This window comes from Neovison vison, chromosome 7, assembly GCF_020171115.1.
Source record: "Neovison vison isolate M4711 chromosome 7, ASM_NN_V1, whole genome shotgun sequence".
Classification (NCBI taxonomy): Eukaryota; Metazoa; Chordata; class Mammalia; order Carnivora; family Mustelidae; genus Neogale; species Neogale vison.
Window position 1 is genome coordinate 104,577,860 of NC_058097.1, and position 26,788 is coordinate 104,604,647.

Consider the following 26,788-nt stretch of genomic DNA (forward strand, 5'->3'; position numbering starts at 1 on the left):
GAGTTTTGCCCGGCATCTATAGTTTCTAATCCACTTGAATTGATTTTTGTGTATACTGTTTAGAGAAGGTCTGATTCCATTTTCTCCCCTATGGACACTCAATTACCCCAGCACTATTGATTGAAAACTCTGTCTTTCCCCCATGATCTGGGATACCACCTCTGCTGTATATCAAATGTTGATAAAGTTATGGGTCTGTTTATGGGCTCTCTACTATTTCATTGGTCTATTTGTCAATCCTTACACCAATACCATACGGTCTTCATTACTATAGCTTTCTAAGAAGTGTGATATCTGGAAGAGCCAGTCCTCCTGCCTTATTTTTCTGCTTCAAGTGTAGCTACTCTTGGCCTTTGGCACTGTCATATAAATTTTAGAACTGGCTTGTCAAGTTCCAACAAAAACCTATTGGGATTTTAATTGGGATTTTACTGAGTCTATAAATCAATTGGGGGAGAAATGACGTCTTTACAACATTGAGTCCTTCAATCCATGAAGTGGTCTATTTCTCCATTTATTTAGGTCTTCTTTAATGTCTTTTAATAAAATTTTATAATTTTCTCCATTAATGTCTTGTACATATTTTGTTGGATTTATTCCTAGGTACTTCTCATTTTTTAATGCCATTGTGAATGAAGTCTGTTTTAAATTTCATTTTATAACTGTTGCTGGTTAGAAATAATTAAGTTTTTTATATTCACTTTGTATCCAGAAACTTTGCTAAACTCAGATTCCAGGAGTTTCTTTGTAGGTGATTTAAAATATTCTCTATATACCATCACTCTCCATTTACAATAATAATTATATCTTTTTGTTTCCAATCCTTATACCTTTTATTTATATTTGTTATCTACTGTTATCTACTTGTCCAAGACCCCTGATGGAACACTGAATAAAATTGGTAATCGTCAGCATTCTCTTCTCTGTCCTCAAGTTGAAGGGAAAGCTTTTAAATGTGGCATCATTAAATATGATATTTGTTGAAGTTTTTGTAGATAATCCATATCTCATTAAGGAAGTCACTTTCTATTCTTAGTTTGCCAAGAGGTTTTATTGTTGTTGGGAATGGATGCGGACTTTGAGCTCCCCCCCCACTGTATGTCTGTTGAATGATCAGAAGGCATTTCTCCTTTGCTATGTAAATATAATTGATACTAATTGATTTTTGCATGTTAAATTGCCTTGTATTCCTGCAATAAATCTACCTTGGTCATAGTGTAACTACTAAAAGAATAGGCTGTTCAGTCAGACTCTATAGGTCTGAAACCCAGCCATACTTCTACCTAGCAGGATGACCTGAGCAAGCTACTGAACTTCTCCGTGCTTCATATCCTGAAATGGAGATTATAGTACCTCCCTCAGAGAACCACTGTCAGCTTCAGTAACACATCCAAAATGCCTACACCAGGGTCTAGCACCTCGTAAGCCCGGTGTAAGTGTTGCTATTTTATGGACGACACGATAATTTGTTTAGGATTTTGTGGTTGTATTCATGAGTGATTTTTAGTTTGTAATTTTTCTTTCTCATAAATAACCATAGTACCTTGCTACTGGGGTTTTGCTGAACTTACAAAATTAGTTGAGGGTTGTTTTCTCGTTCTCTACATTCTGGAAGCGTTTGTAGAAGGCTAAAATTATTTGATTCCTTGAATGTAGGCTAGAACTCACCTGTGAAGCCATCTGCCTTGAAGGTTTCATGTGGGAACCATGTTCAATTTAAGTTCTTTGATGTTTACAGGACAATTCAGATTTTGCGTGTGTTGTGTATTTACTTGGGAACTTACACATCTAAATTTTCAATATAGTGTTGTAAAGTTACTCATGATGTCTAATTACCACCTTTGAAATATCTGCAGTATGACCATGAGGTTTCCATGTTCACTCTTGACATTGGGTATATGTGCCTTTCTCTCTCTCTCTCTTTTTCCCCTTGATCATTCCAACCAGAAATTTGCTAGTTATATTAGTCTTTTCAGAGAACCGACTTCTGAGCCTTGCTGATCTTCCCTATTGTATCTTAGCTTTTTACTTTATTAGTTTCTGTTCTGTATTATTATTTTCTTCCTGTTTATGTCTGCTTGCTGTTCCTCTCCTAACTTCATAAACCCGTTTACATTACTAGTGCATACATTTGAGGCGTAGAGTTCCCCCTAAATACTCTTTTGGCTTCAACCCACCAATTATGATATGTAGCACCTTTATTACTACTCAGTTCAAACTATCTTATAATTTTCACTATGATTGCTTTTTTTGAGCTCTAAGTTATTTATTGATACATTTCTTAATTTCCAAACATAATAGGATATTCTAGTTATCTTTTTGTATTTTGACTTTTAAATTAAACACGTTGGTCAAAGAATATATTCTATATCATTTAAGTCCTTTGAAATACATGGAGGCTTGCTTTGTGAGCTAGTGTGGGGTAATTTTTAATGACCTGTGTATTCTTGAAACAAACGTGTAAGTGTTGGATACGATATATTATACACATCTAGTAAGTCCAGCTGATGAATCCTCTGCTCAGGTATTACATGTTTTTACTGATATTTTTGTCTGTATTACGTGTTTTTACTTGTATTTTTGTCTATCTATAACTCCACATCACCTGCCTTCTTAAATACACTTTTTTTTTCCTGACAGATCTATATTGTGTTTTCTCTCTCTCTCTCTCTCTCTCTCTCTTAGTTCTTGCCTCCTTCTGAATTGATTTTTTTAAGAGATTTTAATTTATTTATTTGACAGACAGAGATCACAAGTAGGTAGAGAGGCAGGCAGAGAGAGAGGAAGGGAAGCAGGCTCCCTGCTGAGCAGAGAGCCCGATGCGGGGTTTGATCCCAGGACCCTGGGATCATAACCTGAGCTGAAGGCAGAGGCTTTAACCCACTGAGCCACCCAGGTGCCCCTGAATTGATTTTTTTTTTTTTGTCATTCCATTTCCTCTTCTCTACTAATTTAGTCGAGTTATTTTTGTAATGCCTAAAATCGGAGTATAGGTATTTTACTTTGCATCCCACAAGGCACTGGTGAGATGTGAGAAAGTGACAGAAAGAGAGGGAGCCAATCAGACTCCACTCCTGAGCCAGCTCCTGCTGTGGGCAGCTGGGACTCACTCCCGCCGGGACTTCTGTGAGAATGCAGAGAACATGTCACAGCATTCCTGTCGCAGGAGTGAGGAAGCTGGCATAATTATTCAGCCTCTCTCATCTGTCACTGGGTGAGGGCCTGAGGACTGTTGCAGAAACTCCCCATGTTTTCTGTCCTGCTCTGGGTGGGGGCCAAACATTGTCCTACAACCAGAGAAAAGCCTCGGGCTCAGGTACTTGCAGTAGAAAAACATTAACAGGCATGACAAGTGCCAGGGGAGTGTGGGCAGTTCGCCATCAAGTGTTTGGAATGACAATATGCATTGTTGGCTTACCAGAGTCTAAAGATAATCCATACTTTAATGCTTCCTGGATAATTCAAGGACCCAGAACACTTCAACCCCATGTATTTATGCTCCCCTGAAACTTACAGGCTGTTGCTGTTGTGTCTTTTAATTCTATCTTGCTTATTTTTAACCGCATATGATATTACTTTTAAAAAATTTTTTAAAGATTTTATTTAATTATTTAGAGAGAGATAGAATGAGTGGGAAGAGGGGCAGAGAATCTCCAGCAGACCCCATACTGAGTGTGGAGCCTCATGTGGGGCTTGATCTTACAACCCTGAGATCAGGACTTGAGCCAAAATCAGGAGTTGGACCTTTAACCGACTGAGGCACCCAGGCACTCTCTGACCTTATTTTTTTATACGTCTATTAGAATTGCCCACAAGCTAGGGTCCTTGCTTGTTCTTCATTCTTTCTTTCTTTCTTTTTTTAATATTTTGTTTATTTATTAGACAGAGATCACAAGCAGGCGGGGGTGTGGGGGGGGAAGCAGGCTCTCTGCTGAGCAGAGAGCCCAACATGGGGCTCGATCCCAGGAACCTGAGATCGAGATCATGACCTGAGCTGAAGGCAGAGGCTTAACCCACCGAGCACCCAGGTGCCCTTCATTCTTTCTTGTGTCTCAGACCTTACTCTTTTGTGCACCAGTATTGTAGAACTCTTTTCCCATGAGGTCATGACCTGAGGTAACCAACACATGCTTTATGAGCCAACCACACGGGAAGGGCATCCACCAATGGCCCACGCTGCCAGCCGTGTGCGAGGGGCGTGCTTTCTTGGCTTCTTCTACTTCTCTGTTCTTCCCTCCCGTTCACTCTCTCTGCTTCTCTTCCTCCCTTCTTCCTTCCTTCTTGCTCTTTGCTCCTTCCAGAAGCTATTGATTTTGGAACTGTCTTCACTATGTTTTGTCCACACGAGAGGATTGCGTTCCCAAGACAATGCCCAAGACATTATAGGTTTTTTTTTGATCACGGGAGCCTGTTGGGATCACTATGGAATAGAGTTCCAGCAGGAAGGCCACTGGAAAGGCTGATGTGCCCTTCAATGTCCATGAACTACACTTTTGTAGCTCTGCTCAAGGACTTCTCTTGTGCTCATCTCCAGAATACTCACTGTTCTTGAATTCATATTCAAACGGAAAATAAGATATCCAGAGACTCCAAATAATAAGGATAAAGCAAGAAGCATTTCGTGTATTCATCTTTTTTAGATTTGGGATGCAAAGTTCCTTTTTTTTTTTTTTTTTGGCACAATGGCTAGGGAAAGGAGTTGAGGGTTTTCGGTTAATCGCTTCTGAGAAAAACTCTGCAGTGCACCACTGAGAAAGTAAAAGGGAAAATGCAGTTTGGGATTGAAGAGTCCGTGGACAAAGGAACAAGACCGATACAAAGCGAAGGTAAAGCAAAACTTTATTTCGTGCCGGCCGAGCAGCAAGAATCAAAACGACCAGCCAGGGCCACCTCTCACAGAGAAGGCGACCCCTCCCAGCCTCACGGACTAACTTTTCTTTTTTTTTAAGATTTTTATTTATTTATTTGACAGACAGATCACAAGTAGGCAGAGAGGCAGGCAGAGAGAAAGGATGAAGCAGGCTCCCCTATAAGCAGAGAGCCCAATGCGGGACTCGATCCCAGGACCCTGAGATCATGACCTGAGCAGAAGGCAGCGGCTTAACCCACTGAACAACCCAGGCGCCCAGAACCACTATTTTTAAAGTTGCTGTTAAACCAACCTATGAGTGGTAAGAGGGTCTGCTTCCCAAGGTAAGGATTCAATGGGAGGGAAGCTATGGTTTAAATTTCTCAACACATTGAACAGAAAAGATGCCATTAAAGAAAACCAAATTACATCACCTTAATGTATGTCACTTTGGCATTTGGTTATTTTGAATTAAAGGCATTCAAAAAAGCCAGTGCACCCAAGAAGGACACCGTGATCCTCCTTTTTCTTCCTGAAAGCAAGAAATAAAAGTCCCCTATGAAGGGTACCCTCCCTGTACCAGGAGGAAGGAAGACATTCTTATGACCAGAGACAGGAAATTTGGTACAGAGAAATCTGTGCACGTGAACGCTATTAAACCAACCTTACCCTCTTACTTATTTATCATTTACTACCCTTAGGCCAAACCCCTCTGCCTTGTCAATTCTTCACATACTGTTTCCTTGTCTAAACATATAAAGGCTTCCTGCTCTGGTCACTTCTTGAGGTCCTCCTTCTCTTGGGAAGCCTCCTATGTACCAGTAAGAAATTAATCTGGCTCGTGTCTGTTTCTTCTTCTCAGTCAATTCTTAGGTCCAGCCAGAAACCCAAAGATGGGAAATGAGAAATTTTTTCCTCTCCTATATTCTTATCATCCCATTTTATGTGCCAGCACTGAGGCTTCCAGATCTCAAAAGTTAGTTTCTAACCACCATTGTCCTAAGAATTGTTGGTGGCAAATCACGATGGCAATTTGTGTCTTTTGACTTTGAGTTCAGGATGCTTCCTGCTGGATGGACTCCACTTCCCGGGTAGTTGGGAGAAGCAGGGTGTATTAGCTGTGGTGCCTTCGAGCCACTCACAGAGACATCTCTGAGTTGATTGTACATCCTTCCCATCTGTGATTTGACTTTGCAGGTCCAAAGTCACAGTAATATGAGACAATTTGTCTGTTCATCTAAGTCCCTGTGACGGGCAGTCTCACTACCACACAGATCTCCTTCCCAACCCTCATACTTGCTGGGAAGAGTCAATGACTGACCCAGACTCGACCCGGCAGATTCTCTAAGGAACTGGATTTGGATTATGCAGACCCAGCTGGCCAGCTGTGAGGAGATGGGTTAGAAGATTCTGTAAGGTCAGGTGTAGAGACCAGCACAGGGAATGGTCCAAATGGACCCACGTGTAGTGGATGAATAAGAGAAGCCAGTTTGCAGAGAATCAAGGCCCCTCGCCCTCCAAAGAGGGCACAAAAGGAGACACAAAAGGATAGAGGAAAGGAAGAGAGAAAGAGAGGGAGAGAAATTAGTTGCCTAATGACTTTCTGGGTCATGAGACCCAGTTAGATACCCTGCAGTGTGTTTCCACTATATTCTCCTATTAATAATTCCTTTTTCACTTGAACTTCTTTGAGTGAGTTTCTCTGCCTGGTAGCCAGATGGGCTCTCACGAAGTCATCCCCCGTGGAATATGGGGCACTCAACTGTGATTGCGTTTTGCTGCGATATGACAAGAGTCAACTAATCAACCAGTGTTTTGAACACCTCCTAGGTCAGTGTGATAGGCAGGGGCGGAGCCATAGGCCTTGATCTAAAGGTGGTTTTCAGGCATCCTTCCCGTGAAAGCTTAGTCTGGGAAGTAAGATTGACACAGACTAAACCAGGAACAAATACACGACATGACAGAGTCAAGGGTTCGGCTGAATGAGCTAATTCTAAGGGCAGTGCGAGTCCAGAAAAGGGAAGGTAAGGAGTTTTTGAAGGAAATAGAGCATTCAAATTTCCCCTTGAAAGGACCATCAGGACTTGAATGGATTGAAATGAGTGGGGAGGCTTGGGGGAGGAGGAGGTTGCCAGATGTGGAGAACTGGCAGCTGCTGGGGAGCTGTGGTTGCACAGGGAGGGGAGTGAGGGGCGTGTAGAGCTTGAAGAGAAGATTACAGGAATGTGGCCTTCCCAGAATTGGAGGAAACCTTATCCAGGTTTCTAAAAATTGCTCTATTACCCTCTCTCATCTGCAATTCCTTCTTTAGCCAATGTTCCTTAGCCCTAAAAACATTTCCTAATCCTCTTTCTCCTCTTCCTTTACTACTGTTAAATTTAAACCGTTCCTTGTGACTCTCTTTTGGGAGAATCATTACGAGAATGATGTTGTTCTGGGAAGAGGACCCACCTCTCTAAACTTAGTGGTTCTTCCTGTGAGTTAAATGATTTCCCAGATGAGCCCAGATGATTCTTCCCGCACTTGAACTTCACCCCTTGGCCAAGAACTGCCTGTAGCTCACGGCCCTCCCCTTCCCACACGCACATCTCGTAGGCACCCTTGCCCAAAAATTTCATCACCTCCTAGAACAGCCAAAACGTTCTTGGTGTATTTCTGTTAGTGTTTAACCAAACATTGGTCTCTAAGGCGTGGGCTGAACTCTAACAGAAGAAAGCTTGAAGCCTGGGACTTAAAAAGGCAACTTTTGCACGTTGACTGCTTGGGTTCTGGAGGAGAGGGAGGGAGGGGGGGTGGCCACAAGAGCGAGCCACGATGGAAACTAGCTTCACCTCCAAGGACACTTACCTGAGACATTTTAACCCTCGGGATTACCTGGAAAAATATTACAACTTTGGGTCCAAACACTCTGCAGAAAATGAGATTCTCAGGCATCTCCTGAAAAATCTCTTCAAGATATTCTGCCTGGGTAAGTTTGTGTGTTATCTGTGTGTCTCTCCACCAAACTATGAGACATCCAGATGAAATGTCAGGGCAGGGCTGGGTTTGTGTCTAGTCATTGCTATGTGACAGCCCTTTCGATGTTACTTATGTACTTAAGGAGAATGAATACCAATAATTTTTTGGTATGGATATTTTACAATTTACAAAGAGCTTTTATATGCACGATCTCATGTGGTTGTGCAAAGGGACACCAGAAGGCAGGAATTCTGTCCTTGATTTCATATCAGTTTGCTAGGTGACCAGTGCCAGCCATTTAACCATGATGGGCCACTTAAAAAGTGAAGATTCTAGTTAGAGTTAGAGAGAAGAAGATTCTAGTTAGAAGAAGATTCTAGTTAGAGTAAGTCTCTAACTCAAAGGAATGTTGTGAGTGTGCATGAAATAAGACCTCCCAACACAGGAAGAATTGGATGCTTTCTGGAGAGAGACGTAATGACCCAATTTTAAAAACAATTTTAACTTTCCCCAGAAGTATTCCTTAATAGTTTTTACATTTTCTGTTCAACAGTCTTTCTGGATCAGGGGTCTGTAACCAGATGTAGATCTTGTCTTCCTTCTCTTGCACCTAAAAATATCCCAGCAGCGTGCCTCCAGCCCGGATTGGGGAATGGAAAATGTAAAGATATTTAAAAAAGAATTTGAGGGATGAGGGAGTAGAGAGGTGGTCTGTCTTTAGGGCTCTCTCGCATAGTGCGAGTGAAGACTGTGTGTATCAGCTCTGGCTGCCGTCATAGGATGTCCGAACCCCTTTCCTTGTTGCCTCCTCTAAACCAGATGGCATGAAAGGGGACCTCCTCATCGACATTGGCTCTGGCCCCACCATCTACCAGCTCCTCTCTGCTTGTGAATCCTTCAAGGAGATCATTGCCACCGACTATACGGACCAGAACCTGCGGGAGCTGCAGAAGTGGCTGAAGAAGGAACCAGGGGCTTATGACTGGTCCCCAGTGGTGACCTACGTGTGCGAGCTGGAAGGGAACAGGTAGAGAAACCAAAGTCTGCTTCCCGGCTTTCTCATGGTACCTGAGGGACGGTTCATTTTTCTGACCCACAAATTATCCATAGAGTCCAAGTTAAAAAGTAAAAGAAACAGAGACCAGAGAGATATCCAGATGGAGAATAAGAAGGAGAGAGGGAGAACGAGCCAGAGGGGAGTGGGAGTGAGTGTGTGCACACATGCGTGCACCAGGACAGCAGAAGACACAGAGGAGAATGGAAGAGATGGCCACTGAGCCAAGAGGAGACAAAACCTTCCCAGGACAGTGCAGTGTGCCGCGTGTGGGTTAGGGTTCATGGGATAGCGACGTGGAGGACAAGTTCAGGGCAGAGGCGAAACCGGCTCCTTACCAGCAGCTTTTGGGTGTCCGGGCTTGCCCCTCAGGGCCATCCTCCATCCCAGGGCAGGGGACGCTGCTGCGAGGGCAGCTAACGCTACCACCACCAGACACAACAAAAAGCTGACCAGGTTCTCGAACTGAGATGAGCAGCATAAAGGAGTTATCTGGAAAGGATTCGTCACTCGCCATCGACAAAAATCAGAGCTTGACATACTCATGGCTCATGACCGACAGCTTAGCCCACTCTGTCTACAAGTCGATTTATGCAAATAAGTCTTGTTTAAACAATTAATTTCTTTCCACATGAGAACCAGTCAGCAGCCGATAGACAGAGGTGGCCCGTTTTGCATTTCACTTTGTCTGTCTCTTGTCCTGACATGCCTCCATCCTCTGGCGATTGTCCTGTGACGGCTCAGCTCAGTCCCGCTGTCCCGCACGGTGGACTGTCCCTCCTGCAGCAGAATGTCTCTGCTGCTCTGGTGGCTGCCGAGGCTCCGCGGCCTCCTTTGCAAACCGTATCAAAAGACCACTTCGATATTCCTCTTCTGATCATGTGGGCCCCATCTGCTACTTCTTATATGCTCAGTTACTTCTACATTTTCTTTTCCTACTCTTATAGGTTTTTTTGCTTTGTTTTGTTTTTTTCTCTGTCTTTCTCCACCCTCTTGCCCATGGTTTATTTTTTCTAAGTAACGGTCCTTCTCCAATCCACTTCTCCCTGTATTTGCACCCCCACCTTTGCGCATATACTAATCTGTGTGGCACAGCATCATCTCTTTCCTTACCTTTTTGCTCACAATGGGAGAGTGTTTCTGGGTTTTTTTAAAGATTTATTTATTTCAGAGACAGAGAGAGAGCGCGTGCGCAGGGGTGGAGGGGGAGAGAGGAAATAAAGTAGACTCACGTTGAGCAGGCAGCTGGATGCGGGACTCGATCCCAGGACCCTGAGACCATGGCCTGAGCCAAAGGCAGACGCTTAACTGATTGAGCCACTCAAGTGCCCCCAAAGCATAGCTATTTTTAATGAACGTATCCCATGCTTTGGTCAGGAAAGGGCTCTTTCTTCCCAGGAAGACAACCGCCTTCAAGAAACAAGTGCTTTTGGCTCCTGGTTAAAGGAACTAGCATTTATTCATTTATTCAACGAACCCAGATTGAGCCCATATGATGTGCCACATAGTCCTATCTACTGGGATAGACTGGTGGATAAGGCGAGGAAGCCTCAAGTCTCCTAGACCTCATGTCAGGGAAGGTAGGCACATCTCAGATCACTTAGGGCTTTGAGGCCAGGCTAACCATCCTGTACTTCAGGTGTGCTGAGAAGGCATGAGAGGTGTAGCCAGGAAAGTGATGCGACCCCCCTCCCTTTACATTTACAAAGCTCCCTTTGGCTATTGTGTGGAGAATGGATTGGGAGGGTTTAGAGGAGAATGAAAGATGCAGAAAGGAGACACTTTAATCCAGGTAAGTGATGATGGTGGCTTAGACCACTGGATTGGTTGATGATGGAGAGAGGAAGATGATTTTAAGATGAATTGTTGAGGGGCGCCTGGGTGGCTCAGCGGGTTAAAGCCTCTGCCTTCGGCTCAGGTCATGATCCCAGAGTCCTGGGATCAAGCCCCATATTGGGCTTTCTGCTCAGCAGGGAGCCTGCTTCCTCCTCTCTCTCTGCCTGCCTCTCTGCCTACTTGTGATCTCTGTCTTCAAATAAATAAATAAAAATCTAAAAAAAAAATATGAATTGTTGAGATAGGCTGGATAAAAGTTTGGTAATGATTGGTCATGGAGAATGATGAGAGGAAAAGTCTCAGGGCTGATGTCTCTGTTTCTCAACTCGAACAACAGGAGGAGTGAAGTAATATTCCCCAATCCCAGGGATAAATGTAAAATCATATGATCTTAACGTGTCCCTAAGGAATATGTCTACCTCTACCCTCTTCTTCTAGAGTGATGGTCAATTCATTTTTCTATATGTGCACTTAAATTTGATTTTCATGGCTTCTCTAAATGTACTTATTCCTGAGTCAGATTCTCTTCTGAAACTAACTCTAAATTCTGCTTCTATTTCTTTAACCCCTTCATTCTCTTTCCATGGTCTGCTGAATTCTAGCTTAGTTGGAGTATTCTAAACTTCGTATTTATTTTCTTACATGTTGCTGCTATGCTTATCGATGGCATGGGTTGTCTGATATAAGTTATCAAGGTGACTTGTTGTTTATATAATTCTTTATAATGGTATGAACAAATAGGAATTTACATTTTGCTTCTCAATTAATGTTTTTGCTGTATGCAGAGTCACTAAACTTCCATGGGGTTTATGCTGGTCTTTTAACCCTTTTACCAGGAAAAGTAAGTCTTGAAATCAGATAGGGTAAATCCTCCAACTTTGTTCTTTTTCAAGATTATTCTGGCAATTTTAATGTCATTATATATATGAGTGTGTGTATATATACACACAAACATATATTATATATATATAATATACACACATATTATATACACACATATAACACACACATATATATTATATATACATACATTATATATACATATATACATATATTATATATATACATACATTACACACACATATTACACACACATATTTAATATATATAACACATACATATATTACACATATATATTATATTTAATATACAAACATATATGTTATATTTAATGTATTTAATGGGAGTATAATTAACATATAGCCTTAGTTTCAGGTGTACAATATAACAACTCAACAATTCTTGACATTACTGAGTGCTCATCATAGGTGCGTTCTCGGTTCCCTTCACCTGTTTCCCCTATCTTCCCTCTGGCACCACCAGTTTGTTCTCTGTATTTAAGAGTCTGTTTCTTTTATCTGTCTCCTTTTTTTTCTTCCTTCCTTCCTTCCTTTCTTAAATTCCACATACAAGTGAAATCATATGGTGTTTGTTTTCTCTGTCTGACTTATTTCACTAAGCATTATACCTTCTAGGTCTACCCATGTTGTTGCAAATGTGTGTGTGTGGGGGGGGATATCACCTTTTTAATGGCCAAGTAATAGTCCCTTCTGTATATATGTGTACACCACCTCTTCATTATCTGTTCATCCATGAATGGACACTTGGGTTTCTTCTCAATCTTGGCTATTGTAACTAATGTTGCAGTAAACATAGGGGTGCCTATATCTTTTCAAATTAGTGTTTTATTTTCTTTGAGTAAGTACCCAGTAATGGAATTACCGGATCCTATGGTATTTCAGTTGTAATTTTGGGGGGTACCTCCATACCATTTTCCACAGCTGCTGCATCAGTGGTGTGTGAGGGCTCCTTTTTCTCCACATTCTTGCCAACACTTGTTATTTCTTGTCTTTTTTATTATAGCCATTCTGACAGGTATGAAGTGATATCTTATTGTGGTTTTGATTTGCATTTCCCTGGTGATCAGTGATAATGAGTGTATGTTCATATATCTCTTGGCCATTTGTATATCTTTGAAAAAACGCTCAGGTCCTCTTCCCATTTTAATCAGATTTTTTTGTTTCTTCGGTGTTGGATTGTATAAGCTCTTTATACATTTTGGTTATTAATACCTTACCAGATATGTCATTTTCAAATAACTTCTCCTCTTCAGTAGGCTTCCTTGTTTTCTTGTTGGTTTCCTTCACTGTGTAAAAGCTTCTTTATTGCCATTATATTTTTGCCATTATAAATTTTAGAATAAACTAGGGTCCCTGGGTGGCTCAGTTACTTAGGCAGTTAAGTGTCTGCCTTGGGCTCAGGTCATTATCCTAGAGTCCTGGGGCTGAACCCTTGGCTTAGTGAGCAGTTGGCTTCTCCCTCTCCATCTGCCCCTCCCCTGGTCACGCACTCTCTCTCTTTCTAGTAAAGTAAGTAAAATCTTTAAATTCTGTTTTTTTTTTTAAAGATTTTATTTATTAGAGAGAGAGAGAGAGAGCACAAGCAGGGAGAGTGGCAGGCAGAAGGAGAGGGAGAAGCAGGCTCTCTGCTGAGCAAGGACACAGACTTGGGCCTCGATCCCAGGACCCCGGGATAATGACCTGAGTTGAACGTGGATGCTTAACCAACTGAGCCACCCAGGTGCCCCAGATATTTAAATTTGGGGCACCTGGGTGATTCATAAATTTTAGAATAAATTTATCTATTTCTTCCAAAAAAGGCTGCTGAGACTTTGATAGTGATCTTTGAATTTACAATTCAGTTGAAGAGAATGGGCATATGGAATCTGCAGTCCAGAAACATGATCTCTCTATATATTCATCTAGGACTTCTTTAGTTTCTCCCAGTAATGTTTTGTAGTTCTCAGTTTTTGTATATATTTTGTTAAGTTTGTCCTGTGTTTTATTTTCTTAATGTTATTGTTAATTGTACTTTTTAAATTTCAAATTTCAAAAATTTTTTAGTATAGAGAAATACAATTGATTTTTATATATTGACCTTGTGTCCTAGAACCTTGCTGACTTCACTAATAAAATTTAATAGTGCTTTTTGTAGATTCCAGAGGTTTTTCTATGTACAGTCTCATATCATCTGCAAATAAAAATAGTTTTACTTCTTCTATTCTAACTATATGTCTTTTGTTTATTTTTCTGGCCTTATTACACTGTCTAGGACTTCCCTATCAATGTTGGATAGACGAGATGAGAGTAGACATATGTGCCTTTCTCTACATCATAGAAAAAAATGTCCAGTGATTCATCGTTAAATATATTAGGTATAGATTTTTCACAGATATTCTTTATCAGATGAAATTTCTTTATATTTTTATTCTCTTGGGAGTTCTAAGTTAAATGTTGAATTTTGTCAATTTTGGAGGAATTAATTGAGATGGTCATATGATTTTTCTTCTTTATTCTGAAAATGTGAATGATATTGGAAGATTTTTGAATGTTTAAATCTAACATACACCCATTGGTTAAAGCAGTATCTTTCTATGTATAGCTGGAAGTGATTTGCTAATATTTTGTTAGAGATTTTTACATCTACATATATGAGGGATATTGAGCTATAATTTCCTTTTCTTATAATATGCTTAGCAGATTTTGATATCAGCATAATGTCAGATTCATATAACAAGTTGAAAATGTTTCTTCCTCCTCTGTTTTTTGAAAGTGTTTTTGTATTATTAGTATTATTTCTTCCTTAAATGATTCCTTCCTTAAATGAGGCTTATACGAAGGATTTTTTTCATGTGTGTGAAGTTTTAAAAATTCAAAACAATATTTTTTATTCTATTTCAATTTTCCATTTCTTCTTCATTTTGATAAGCAATATTTTCCAAGGAATTTGTCTTCTGCATCTTGGTTGTCAATTCTATCATCATAGTTTTTTTTAAACAATATATCTTTATTACTCTTTTAGTGATCTTCCTTCTTTCATTCTTGATATTGGCACTTTGTCTTTTAAAATATATCTTGATCAAGCTTGCTAGAGATTGACCAATTTTATTAAACTTTCTGAAGAACCAACTTCTGGTTTTGTTGATTTTTTTCTATTGTCTTTCCACTTTCAATTGTTTTGAATTCTGGCTTTATTTTTCTAACTTTCTCTCTTCCATTTACTTTAGTTTTAATATGCTCTTCTTTTTCTTGCTTCTGAAGATAGAAGCTTAAATATCAATTAAGTCAGGTGTATTGGTAGTGTTTTTCAAATTTTCTATGTGATTTTTTTGGCTTATCAGTTACTAATAGAAAGGTATTAAAATCTCAGATTATGATTGTGGATTTATCTCTTGTTCCCCATCATTCTGTCAACTTCTGCTTCATACATTTTGAAGCTTTGTTGCTACCTGCATATATTTTTAGGATTGTTTTGTTTTCTTGATTTATTGACCATTTTATCTTTAAGAAATATCTCCCTTTACTGTTAGTAAATAGTAATACACTTTGTCTTAAGGTCTACTTTGGGGCCACCTAGATGTCATTAGGCATCTGCCTTCAGCTCAGGTCATGATCCCAGGGTCCTGGGATTGAGTCCCATATTGGGCTCCCTGCTCAGCGGGGAGCCTGCTTCTCCCTCTCCTACTCCCCCTGCTTGTGTTCCCTCTCTCCCTGTGTCTCTCTGTGTCAAATAAATAAATAAAATCTTTTAAAAAATGGAAATAATTTTAAAAGTCTGCTTTGATATTAATATGGCCACATCAACCTTCTTATGCTTGGTATTTGGATGGAGTGGTAGATAGCCTCAAAGATGCTTCCAATAATCTTAGCTCAAATATTCATCTCTTGTTTAATTGCATTCCCTTGGATTTAACAAGTACAATGTAGCAGAATACTAGGACACTAGTCCTGAGATTAGCTTACAAAAATACTGTGGCTTCCCTTTTGGATATACCCCTTTCACCTGCTTGTCTGGAATGAGCTTGGAAGCAACCCTGCCCCCAATTTTACCTTCAAATGAGACTGAAGACATGACCAACACTGCCTCATGAAAGACCTTGCATCAGAGGTACTTAGCTAATCTGTGCCCAGGTATCTGACCCACAGAAACTGGAAGATATGTGTTTATTATTTTAAATCGCTAAGTTTTAAGGTAATCTATAATGCAACAATAGATAACTAATAGACATGGTATATCTTTTCCACCCTTTTGTTATCAACATATGGTTTTTTTAATACCTAAAATGTTTTTCTTGCAAGTGGTATGTAGTACATCTTGTTTTTCAATCCAGTGTGGTGATTTCTGCCTTTTAACTGGATACTTTAGTTCACTTATATTTAATGTAATTACTGATAATCATTTTGATATATATTTTCTACTTGTCCCATCCATTTTGTTGTTCATTTATGCCTTTTTTCCTGCTTCTCCTTGGTGTAATTTGATATTCCACTAGTACAGATATAAAGATTTTTAGTATTCCTTTTTATCTTTTCTGTTGACTCTAATCTTTTCTATTGGCTTCTTTTGTGTTTTGTGGGTGTGTATACATGTATGTGCATGTGTAATTTTTCTAGAAATTTCAGTATGTATTTTTGACATATCATGAAGAACATAAGATATTATAACAGTGTAATTCCTTTAACCCACTCTTGCCTTATGCACCTCTCATATATTTTACTTTATATATATGATAACATTATACATTGTTATTATTTTTCTAAAGATTTTTATTTATTTATTTGACAGACAGAGATCACAAGTAGGCAGAGAGGCAGGCAGAGAGAGAGGAAGGGAAGCAGGCTCCCCACTGAGCAGAGAGCCCAACGTGGGGCTCAATCCCAGGACCCTGGGACCAAACCTGAACCAAAAGCAGAGGCTTTAACCCACTGAGCCACCCAGGCGCCCTTATTATTTTTGTTTTAAAAAGTCAGTAGTGCTTTTATATATTTTTTATTGCTTTATTCTTTTACTGTGGTTTAAAAACACACTATAAAATGTAGCATCTGGACTATTTTTAAGTATACAGTTTGGTAGTCTTAAGTATATTCATATTAGCCAGTAGTATTTTAAACAAACATATATAAAGTCTTTTTTATATGACAGTTTTATACGCACACACACACACACACACACACACACATATATACATACATACAGTCTTTTATATATGTATAGACAGATATCTGCTTATCTGTCCTGTCTGGCATTCATCATTCCTTTCTGAAGATCTAGACTTCCATATGGCATCACTTCCCTTCACCTGAAGAACTTCTCTTAGCTTTTCTTTAAAATGCAATTCTGTTAGAAACAAATTCTCTCAGCATACCAGTGTCAGGTAAGAATCAGTAATTTTTTTCTTCCTCATAAAATGAGGACCTTAACAATTTTTGATACCTAAAGTCCTTCTGTCACCTCTTTCCACAGTGTTTATTGTTATAATTGGAGATTTTAGGGGTGCCTTGGTGGCTCAGTCAGTTAAGTGTCTGCCTTTATCTCAGGTCATGATCCCAGGGTCCTGGTATGGAGCCCCACATTGGGCTCCCTGCTCAGCGGAGAGTCTGCTTCTCTCCCCCCTTCCTCCCCTCCCCCTTGCTTGTTCTCTCTCTCTTTCTCTGTATTAAATAAATAAATAAAATATTTTTTTTAATTGGAGATTTTAAATCCAAATATTATAATTTAAAGCATCATTATCATGTTTTCTTTTTTTTTTTTTTTAAGATTTTATTTATTTATTTGAGAGAGAGAGACAGTGAGAGAGAGCATGAGCGAGGAGAAGGTCAGAGAGCGAAGCAGACTCCCCATGGAGCTGGGAGCCTGATGTGGGACTCGATCCCGGGACTCCAGGATCACGCCCTGAGCCGGAGGCAGTCGTCCAACCAACTGCGCCACCCAGGCGTCCTCATGTTTTCTTTTGAGATCAGTTTAGACATTTGCTTTCAGTTTGTAATCGTATTTGCAATGATGTGAACATTTTAATTTTATGTTCATTTTATATGATTTTTCTAGTTGTTTAGTTTTTAATTCTGATTCATCTTTTGGTCCACTGCGTAGACCTTCAAATAATGTTTTCAAGAACACGTAAGTGACATTTTCTAAGCCTGTGTATATTGGGAACATGTTTTTGTTGCCTTTACATGTGAACAACACCATAAAATTGTTTAACGTTGCCTAAATATTTCTCCATTTCCCCCCCTCTGGCATTTAGCAAGAAGTTGAGAGGCTACTTTAATATGCCATTTTAACCTATAAGCTCCTTACTTAGAATTTTACGCTAGCTGTGGTCTTCAAACTGAAGATAACGTTCTTCAAAATAAATATAATTTCAAGCCTCTTTTTTTCTATCAACGAGGCGATTCCACAGAATGAAACTGGTATTAACGAGGGATAAAAAACAAAACAAAACCCTGGAGCTATGAGGATTTGGGCAATATTCAAGATGATTGAATAAATAAGGAATTTCCCAGGGTTTATAGAATTTCAGGGAAAGTTTATAAGAGAGTTTTCAGTCAGCCAGACAATATACCTTTCTGAGGTCCAAATCGTATGTCAGGAAGGCTTTTGAAACTTTCTTCTCAATTTCCCTGGCTATCACAAGCCTTTCCATCTCATGCAGAATGAACCCCTTAAACTCTCGCAGGAGAGTAAAAAGCTTTGCTGCTTATCTCATGGCGAATCCTCAGCTTGGTAACAACCGGCTCCGGAGAAACGGCCCCTTCCTGATCGCTGTTCAAGTAAGGAACTGTATTTTTTGGCAGTAAAATTCTGCGTTCTCACTCTTATCCTTGTACTAGATCCTGTGGCTTCAACTCTTTTGAGAATGATAACGATCTCATTCGACTTAGTCTCTCTTGCGTCTTCAAGGACCTCTATCAGCCCACAACCTATTTCCTTCGAGATTATTCCTTCTTTATCTGAAGCTGCTTCTTGCGCTGACCGCTGCCAAAGACAACTGGAGCTGTCTCCTGTTGCTCGGCCTTGTTGGGATTCATACACTTAGGGACCAGTCACTTTTAAAACTATGCAAGAAGTTGTAAGGCAGTGGTACCCAACTCTGGCTTCATCTTATTTATTTCTCAAGTCAGAGAGTCACCTGCTAAGATACAAATATTCTGGCACGAATCAAGGAAAATGAGATTTGACCTTAAGAAATCCTAGAAACGGTGCTGACGGACCTCTGGGTTTCTGGAAATTGCGGGCAACGACCTCCCTTGTGGCTCTCAGACTGGGCAGTTTCCGTATCACCCGGGAGCCTGTAAAACAATGCAGACTCTCAGGCCCTGCTCCGCACTTCCAGAACCAGAGGATCCGCATTTTAATGAGATCTGTCATGGGGGGAGATGGTATACATTTTGCAGTTTGAGAAAAGCTGGTGTCTAGAACAGAGCTTCCCAGCATGCTGGTGACTGGGAGTGAGTCACAGGTTCGCTCTGCAAGTTCTCCTCCGTCTGTCCTCAGGGCAGCCAGGAGGGGCCTGCGGAAGCCGGAACCCGCCATCCCACGGGGGGCCTCTGCAGAGAGCAGCTCCTCCGCCTGCCTCCGCGGGCCTGACAGAAGGAAGCTTGAGCACCTGTAGAGATGAAGTAAACGTTCTCTGTACAAAGATTCTCCTGTCTGTTTAAAAAAAAGTTTCCTTGCCCAAAATAGACACACGTGGGGCACATTTGTCCCACAAAGTTCTTGAAGTCCCTCTGTGCTGAAGCATCTCTGTATTTTCATGTCTTGTGAAAGAGTGATATTCTTTCTCAGCTTCGAGATCTTGACGTCATGGTGAGTGTTTCAGTGGTACCTAGGAAAAGACTCCCCTTTCAGAAGCGAGCCTTCCTCTTAGACATTCTCTCTGCATTCTGTCTCTGGGGAGAGGCACAGGGCAGGCTGAGGAAACCTCACCTGGCCGTTTCCTTCAAATTGTAAGCGTTTCTATTTGTGCGTCTGGAAGGGCCCCAAATCGAGCTCTGATCCTCGCAGCTTGGCTCCGTCTCGTGTACTCTCCTTTCCCTGGCTGTTGCCGTTACCTAATCACTTCAACAAGCCAGAAGCCTAGACGCCAAACTTGCCTTCTCCCTCCCGGCCATGTCCTCTGAGCTGCACCAAGTTCTATCCATTTTACCTCGGAGTTTCTCTCAAACCAGTACGGCTTCCAATATTTTCTATCCAGGCTATTTTCCTGGCCCAAGCCACCAACCCCCTCTCTTAACTGGCCTTCCACCTCTACTCTTGTCCCAAAGTGATCGCCTTGAAGTGCAGATCCGATTATACCACTCTCTTCCTAAGCACCCCTTCATAACTTCCCATGGCTTTTAGTATAAAAAGCAAAATTCTTAACATGGTCTCCAAAGCCCTGTCTGGTCTAGGTACCTGCTGACCCCTATTGCCTCACTCCCTGCCACACTCTACTATGTTTCCTGAGATCCAGCTTCATTGGTCTTCCTTCTGTCTTTTCACCTACCACATGGCCTTTGCACATGCCATTCCCCCTTATTGGAATATCCTTTTCCTCTCCATATTCTCCGTGGTCTAGTAAACTCTCCTTTATTCTGTCTCTGCTTACCTGACTCTGTTTTGGAGGAGCTTTCCTTGATGCTCTAGGCCAACTCAAGCTTCCAACATTCCTTTGTTGGTTCCATAGCCCTCTCCTTCCTAGCGTTTATGATAGTATTAATTTGTCACTTTTGTGGGTGATCATTGGATTCTTTCTTCCCTCCAGTCCAGACTGTTCCAGACTGTAATCCCTATGGTGATAGGATCTGTTTTTCATTTGTTCTGTCTTGGGTCCCCATTGCCTGGCACCCTTCCTACCACATCACAGAGGTTCAAAAAAAGAATGATAAAATCAATAACTGCATGCCTTTTGCTTTCTAACTTCTCCCTCCTGAAATGTCTGTCTCTCACCTGATTCAGCTGTGGCCTGCACCAAAGGCTTACTAACGATTATTCCTGGCTCATACAGCCCTTACATTCATATCCAAGCTTATGCAGCTTTTTATATCCTTTACGCATTTTGTTGGTTCTCCCTCAGGAGGGCCTGCTGGAACCTCTGGGAACGGGGCTTTGGGGGGTGAATGTCATTGAAAGATCTCATCCAGGGGCTTCTGGTCCGCCAGCTGCCTTGCAGAGATGGGGCAGGAGGACCCTCCTCCAAAACTCTGGGTAATTTCTTGGGGTGTGGGGATACACTCTCACCAAGCACTCTTCCTAGGAGCCCTACTCTGTATCCCCTCTCTCTCCCTGTCCCTCCCCAGCTCCCTTAGGCTTCAGGGAATGCATATTTCTAAAGGAAAGAAATGCCCTTTTTTACATGTGTTGAAAAGAGCAGATCATCAGACCTAGAGGAACAGTACACTGCTGTTAGCTTCCTGTGGAACCGCCTAACTCCTTTCTGGGGTGTATTGATTCCCTAACCCTTGAGCTGAACGTGTAGCTGAGCAGTAATTGCCTGTGTCTCCAGGCCAGGCCATTTCCCTGCCAGTGGGCACAACACAGGTGCTGAGAAGCCCTGAGGTGGCATCTTGGCACAGGTAGCGGGGCCACCGAGTCCCCCAGCGTTGGCTGCGGTCCCAGGGACAAGCGGGTCTCCACGGCAGTGAGTGTTTCCAGCTAACTTCCCTCTTAAATTGGCACCTTCTCTGTGAGCTTTCCAGACTTCACAGTGTGTCTCCCTGTTTGGGAACAATTTCCATCATCAACTGACTGGAAAGGACTATCTCTGTGGTAACGGGTGTCTTTCAAATAGCTTAACACACAAGAAATAGGGCACAGAGGTCCAACCTGCTTCTGACGTCATCACTTAAATACACAAGCCTGCGGTGTTCCCAGGGGAAAGGATCATCCTGAAACACGTTCAAAAAACACACCGTGTTGTCACTCCCTCGGCTTTTTATCTGTACTTCGGTTATCCGGATGTGCAGATAGATTATTTGAATTTTTCTACTCTAGATTAATTTACCTAAACGAATCTGTATTTTACAGACTTCCATCATGGTGAATTGTTATTTTTTTATTCTTAAAATATTTGGTCAAATCGTCCACATTCTAGGAGGCTGAATGTCAGCTTTGTCACTGACTTCCTTGCTTTTAGAATGACTAACCTTTCCGGTTTGCCCAGGATGGAGAGGGTTCCCAGGACATGGGATTTTCAGGGGGAAAACCAGGAAAGTCCAGACCAATCAGGACAAACAGGTCACCCTACTATCATTTTACCCTTGATAGGAGAGTAGCTAGACCTAACCAAAGGTAATTATCATTCCTTGTCTCTCCGGCTTTATTGGGTGGTAGAAATTCCCTGAAGCCATTACCTTGCTAAGCTACTTCTCTTTCTTTCTTTAGTATAACAGCTTTCCCGAGACAAAATTACCATCACATGTGATTCACCCATTTAAAGTGGGCAGTTGGATATTCATGTAGCTGTGCACTCTTCACCCCAGATCTGGGACATTTTCCTAACTCCCCAAACAAACCCTGTACCCACGGGCAGTCATTCCCATCATTTCCCGGATCCTCTCTCTGTTGGCAACCCTTGGTCTGCTTGTGGTCTCTGTAGCTTTGCCTTTTCTGGATATTTCATGTAAATGGAATCATACAATATGTGACCTTTTGCTTCTGTTTTCTTTCCATTAGCAAACTGTTTCCAAGGTTCTTCCATGTTACAGCATGAATCAGTACTTCATTCCTTTATACGACTCTGATTCCATTGCATGGGTATACCACGCCTCATCTATTTCCTCATAGGTTGGTGGGCATTTGGGTGGTTGCCATCTTTTGACTATGATGGATAATGTTGCTATAATTACTCATGTACAAGTTTTTGTGTGGGCATATCTGTTCATTTCTCTTGGAATTTCTGGGTCATGCAGTAACCCTGTGATTACCTTTCTGAGGAATTTCCCCCAGACTTGTTTTCCAAAGCAGCCGGACCATTTTATATTCTCATCAGTAGCGTGAGGATGTTCCCGTCTCTCCACGCCCTTGCCAACACTTGTGACTGTCTTGTTTATTACACCTGTCCCAGTGGATGTGAAGTGGCATCTCACAGTTTGATTTGCATTTCTGTGATGGCCAAAAATGTTGAGAATTTTTTTCATATGCTTATTGCTAAACCTCTTAAGTGGAAAATTATAAAGGATATTTATAAATAGCTGATTTTATGCACTGGGCTTATGATATTTTTTAAAGGAATTTATTTATTTATTTGACAGAGAGAGCACAAGCAGGGGCAGTGGCAGGCAGAGCGAGAGGGAGAAGGAGGCTCCCCACTGAGCAGGGAGCCGGACACGGGGCTTGATCCCAGGATCCTGGGATCACACCTGAGCCCAAGGCAGATGCTTAACCGGCTGAGCCATCCAGGCACCCCTGGGTTTTTAGATTTTAACTAAATATTAAAATAGGATGTTCACAACTAATTGCTGTTATCTCAAATCATTCTATGTAGAGGTACATTTCAAAGTGTTATTTAAACCATTGACTTTTCCTGGCGACCAGAAGTGATCCCAGGGTAAGTCCATCTCTCATCTGCTCTGATGTTGGGCCATTCTCTCCATCAAGCCTTGCTGCCCAAGGGGCTCTCTTCTTCTGGAGCCAATGGACTGTGTGTTCACTGAATGTAGGCCTGGATTTGCACCCCTGGTGTTCTCTCTCTTGATTAACTTCTTCAAAGTGCTGGATATCCAGTCATCCCTCCTATAATTTGGGTCCTATGGCCTTCTGGGCACTTTAAACACCTGTTCTTGCTTTTCCCTTAGCTCTCTGATTTGCGGCTATTTCTTTCTCCATATCTCCTGTGCACTCTATATGCTCCTCCGTCGGCTTGTTCCCTCAAACCTCCCCTAACAAATTCCAAAAGGATCCAAGGCCCTCTATTCTATCTCCTGTCCTCACCTTCTCTGCCTCTTTTACAAACTGGTTTTCTCTCAGGAAATGGCCTGATTCAGCAGAAAAGGGTGGCATTCTGAGCAAGACCACTGAGAAAAGGGTCCCTTTGAGAAAATATGCTCTCTATCTGCAATATGTTTTGGGGTTTGAGAATAGCAACTAGTGGTTTTCTTCTTTCTAGAGGGGCCCTGGCCGGGGTTGTGTTGCAGTTACCCACCATTTCTGTAAATGTCTGCGGAGGACCCCACTCACTGCCCCAGCCTGACCAGCGGATACACAGAAATACTGTTTCCACATTTTATTTTATTAAAGAGTTCATTTATTTATTTGACACAGAGAGACCGTGAGAGAGGGAACATAAGCAGGGGGAGTGGGAGATGGAGAAGGAGGCTTCCTGCTGAGCAGGGAGCCCAATGGGGGGCTTGATCCCAGAACCCTGGGATCATGACCTGTGCCGATGGCAGATGCTAAATGACTGAGCCCCCCCCAGGCTCCCCTGTTTCCACATTTTAAAGCCATTATTGCCTGATACAAATGGGCGTAGTGGCCACTATGTTGCAGTTTGGCAGAGGAGACAAATGCAATAAATAAACAGTGTAGTAGTAGTGGTAGTAGTTTACTAGCAGTAGTAGCAGTAAATGAGCCAGGCAGTGTTCTTAGCAGTGGAGGAAGAGTCATTCCAGTTCACGGGAGAAGCGGGCGTTTACCCACTTCAGAAGGAGACCGAGCCCAGCGCAGGGTAACGGCGTCACCTTCACATGCAGAATGGCCCTTCATGCCTCCCTTTCTCCGTTGTTCCCACAGGGATGTCCCCAAGGAGACACCCCTTGGGACACCCCTGACCCAGGAGATGCGGGGTTCTCCCGCGCACAGGGTGGCAAGCGGCGCTGGCCGGCTTGTGTCTTTCAGAGCCAAAGGGCCGGAGAAGGAGGAGAAGCTGAGACGCGCGGTCAAGCGGGTCCTGAAGTGCGACGTGACCCAGAGCCGGCCGCTGGGCGCCGTGTCCCTGCCCGCCGCCGACTGCGTGCTCAGCACCCTGTGCCTGGACGCCGCCTGCCCCGACCTCCCCGCCTACCGCGCCGCGCTCCGGAACCTCGGCAGCCTGCTGAAGCCGGGGGGCTTCCTGGTGGTGGTGGACGCCCTGAAGAGCAGCTACTACATGATCGGCGAGCAGCGGTTCTCCAGCCTCTGCCTAGGCCGGGAGGCCATAGAGGCTGCGGTGAGGGAGGCCGGCTTCTCCATCGAGTGGTTCGAGGTGATCTGCCAGAGCTACTCCTCCACCATGTGCGACAACGAAGGGCTCTTCTCCCTGGTGGGGCGGAAGCTGAGCAAAGCTGTATGACCCGCTGTGCTTGCGATTAAAGCAATTCCTCTGCCTGGCCCAGTTAACGCCAGTCCCTGATTCTAACTGCCACAGTCACGGTGCCGAGGGGAGCGAAGAGGCTCCCGGGGGGACAGGGTGGGCGCGGTCGGTGGGCGGAGCAGCACCTGGGTGACCACGGGCTCCGCGCTTCCCAGGTGTGCTATGGGCACCCAGAGATGAGCAACCCGCACGTCCGGTCTTCGCCACCCATGACTAGAAAAGGAGACCTCCTTCTCCTGAAGCACCCCAGCCATGGCCACTCACGGCCCACACGCCTGCAGAGCAGTGTCTGCGGGGATGAGCTCTCATCCCTAGGGGGCCTGCTGCCGCCTCCTCTCTCGGGAGCTTGCTTCTCCTCATTCTCATTAAGCTCCTTCCCTGGGGACCCCATCCTCTGTTGGGATCCACGGGTGCCACCACCACATCTGGGGGCAGAGCACAGCCATGCCCTTTGCTCCCGGTCCTAAGAATGGGGCGGGCCCTTCTCCCCCTTCCTTTAACACACTAGGCCAAGGCTGTGACTTCCACCTGAAGAGAAGGTTGGGAGTCTGCAAGAGACGTAACTCGGCCTGTCTCACCGCCGCTATTAGAAACAGGTATCTTCAGAGTTCACATCCTTTGGGGGTTCTGGGAAGGGGCCTTTTATTTTTTTTAAGATTTTATTTATTAGAGAGCATGGGCTGGGGAAGAGGGACACAGACCCAGGGAGAAGCAGACATCCCGCTGAGCAGGGAGCCCGACTCAGGGCTCAATCCCAGGACGCTGGGATCATGACACAAGGTGAAGGCAAAGGCTTCACTGACTGAGCCCCCAGGCAGCCTTCCAGCATAGCTCTCAGACAAGCATCTACTTGGAGTTAGGCTTACCTGCCCATGGCAGGTCTACCTTCCCTGGTTCCCAGGCCCCGTGGCCATGATGCTCTAAACCAGAGGGAGACACACTGTGGCCCATGGGCCACACCCGGCTTGCTGCCCGTCTTGTGAGGGTCTGTTGGAAAGCACCCATAGCTGTTCATTTATGTAGGGTCTATGGCTGTTTGCCTGCTCTAATGGCAAAGTTGAGTAATTGTGGCAGCAAACTCAGGTATGGCCAGCAAAACCCCAAATATCTGCTATCTGGATATTTACGGAAGAAGCTTGCCTACCCCTTCCCAAAGGAGAGGAGTATCCTCGTCAGCCAGGTCTGAGGCCCATCTCTCCAGTCTGTTTCTCATCCCAAGGTTTCCCTCTCCCAGCATTCCTGAGACAGGACATGGCCGCCTGCCCCTCCCCCAACCCGCCTGACAATCACATCAGAGTCCCAGAGTCTGTTATCACATGGGCTTTTTCAGTTGGTTGTATAGGCCCATCATGACCCAGTATCTGTCCATTTTTAGGACGTTTTCAATTGTTCCATTTCCTAGGACATTCATGTTACAATTTCTAGAGATTCCATCCTGAAGGACGCTAACAGGCCAGGCCAGGCTGGATGGAGGAAGCCAAGTCCAGCTCTGTTCCTGTAAGCAGACAGGGATGACCAGGCATGTGCCTCCTCTCTGCAAACAACTGCTCAGGCGAAAAGAGCTCACTTGACTCCCCAGGAGCCACCAGGGCCACAAAGATGGAACCAAGTTTGTGGAGAGAGGGCTCTCTTAAACCCAAGTTTACCCATTTACCCAAAAGCCACAACTTCTGAAACTTCAGACATTTGGGTGACCTCCCAAAAGGATGGCCCTTACTACATCTCGTATAACTGGATTGCCTGGTTTAAAGGCAGGCTTTGCCATCTCCTTTAAAAGCAAGCTTTAAAATAACAGGGTTTCTGCTTTCATCTATGAAAATTGGGGATGGGGGGAGGGGGTGGGGGAGGTGGGGAGGGCAAATGTCTGAGACCAGCCTGGCAATAAGTTTGATAAGGCACAGTCCCCTTACAGACAGTCTTCTGTGATTTTTGCCTCTAAGGTGACATTATTATATTGTATTAGAACTGTCTTATTTTTCTGTTT

The 26,788-nt window shown here is 43.1% G+C and overlaps 1 protein-coding gene across 1 annotated transcript; it reads left to right on the plus strand.

Moving 5' to 3' along the window:
- Nucleotides 1-7,502: 7,502 nt before the first annotated feature.
- On the plus strand, nucleotides 7,503-24,830 carry NNMT (nicotinamide N-methyltransferase). The gene is made up of 3 exons (XM_044257880.1): nucleotides 7,503-7,817; nucleotides 8,627-8,834; nucleotides 24,351-24,830. The coding sequence occupies exons 1-3, from the start codon at nucleotides 7,664-7,666 to the stop codon at nucleotides 24,781-24,783; spliced, it is 795 nt and encodes a 264-aa protein (XP_044113815.1). The 5' UTR covers nucleotides 7,503-7,663; the 3' UTR covers nucleotides 24,784-24,830.
- The last annotated feature ends 1,958 nt before the right edge of the window (nucleotides 24,831-26,788 follow it).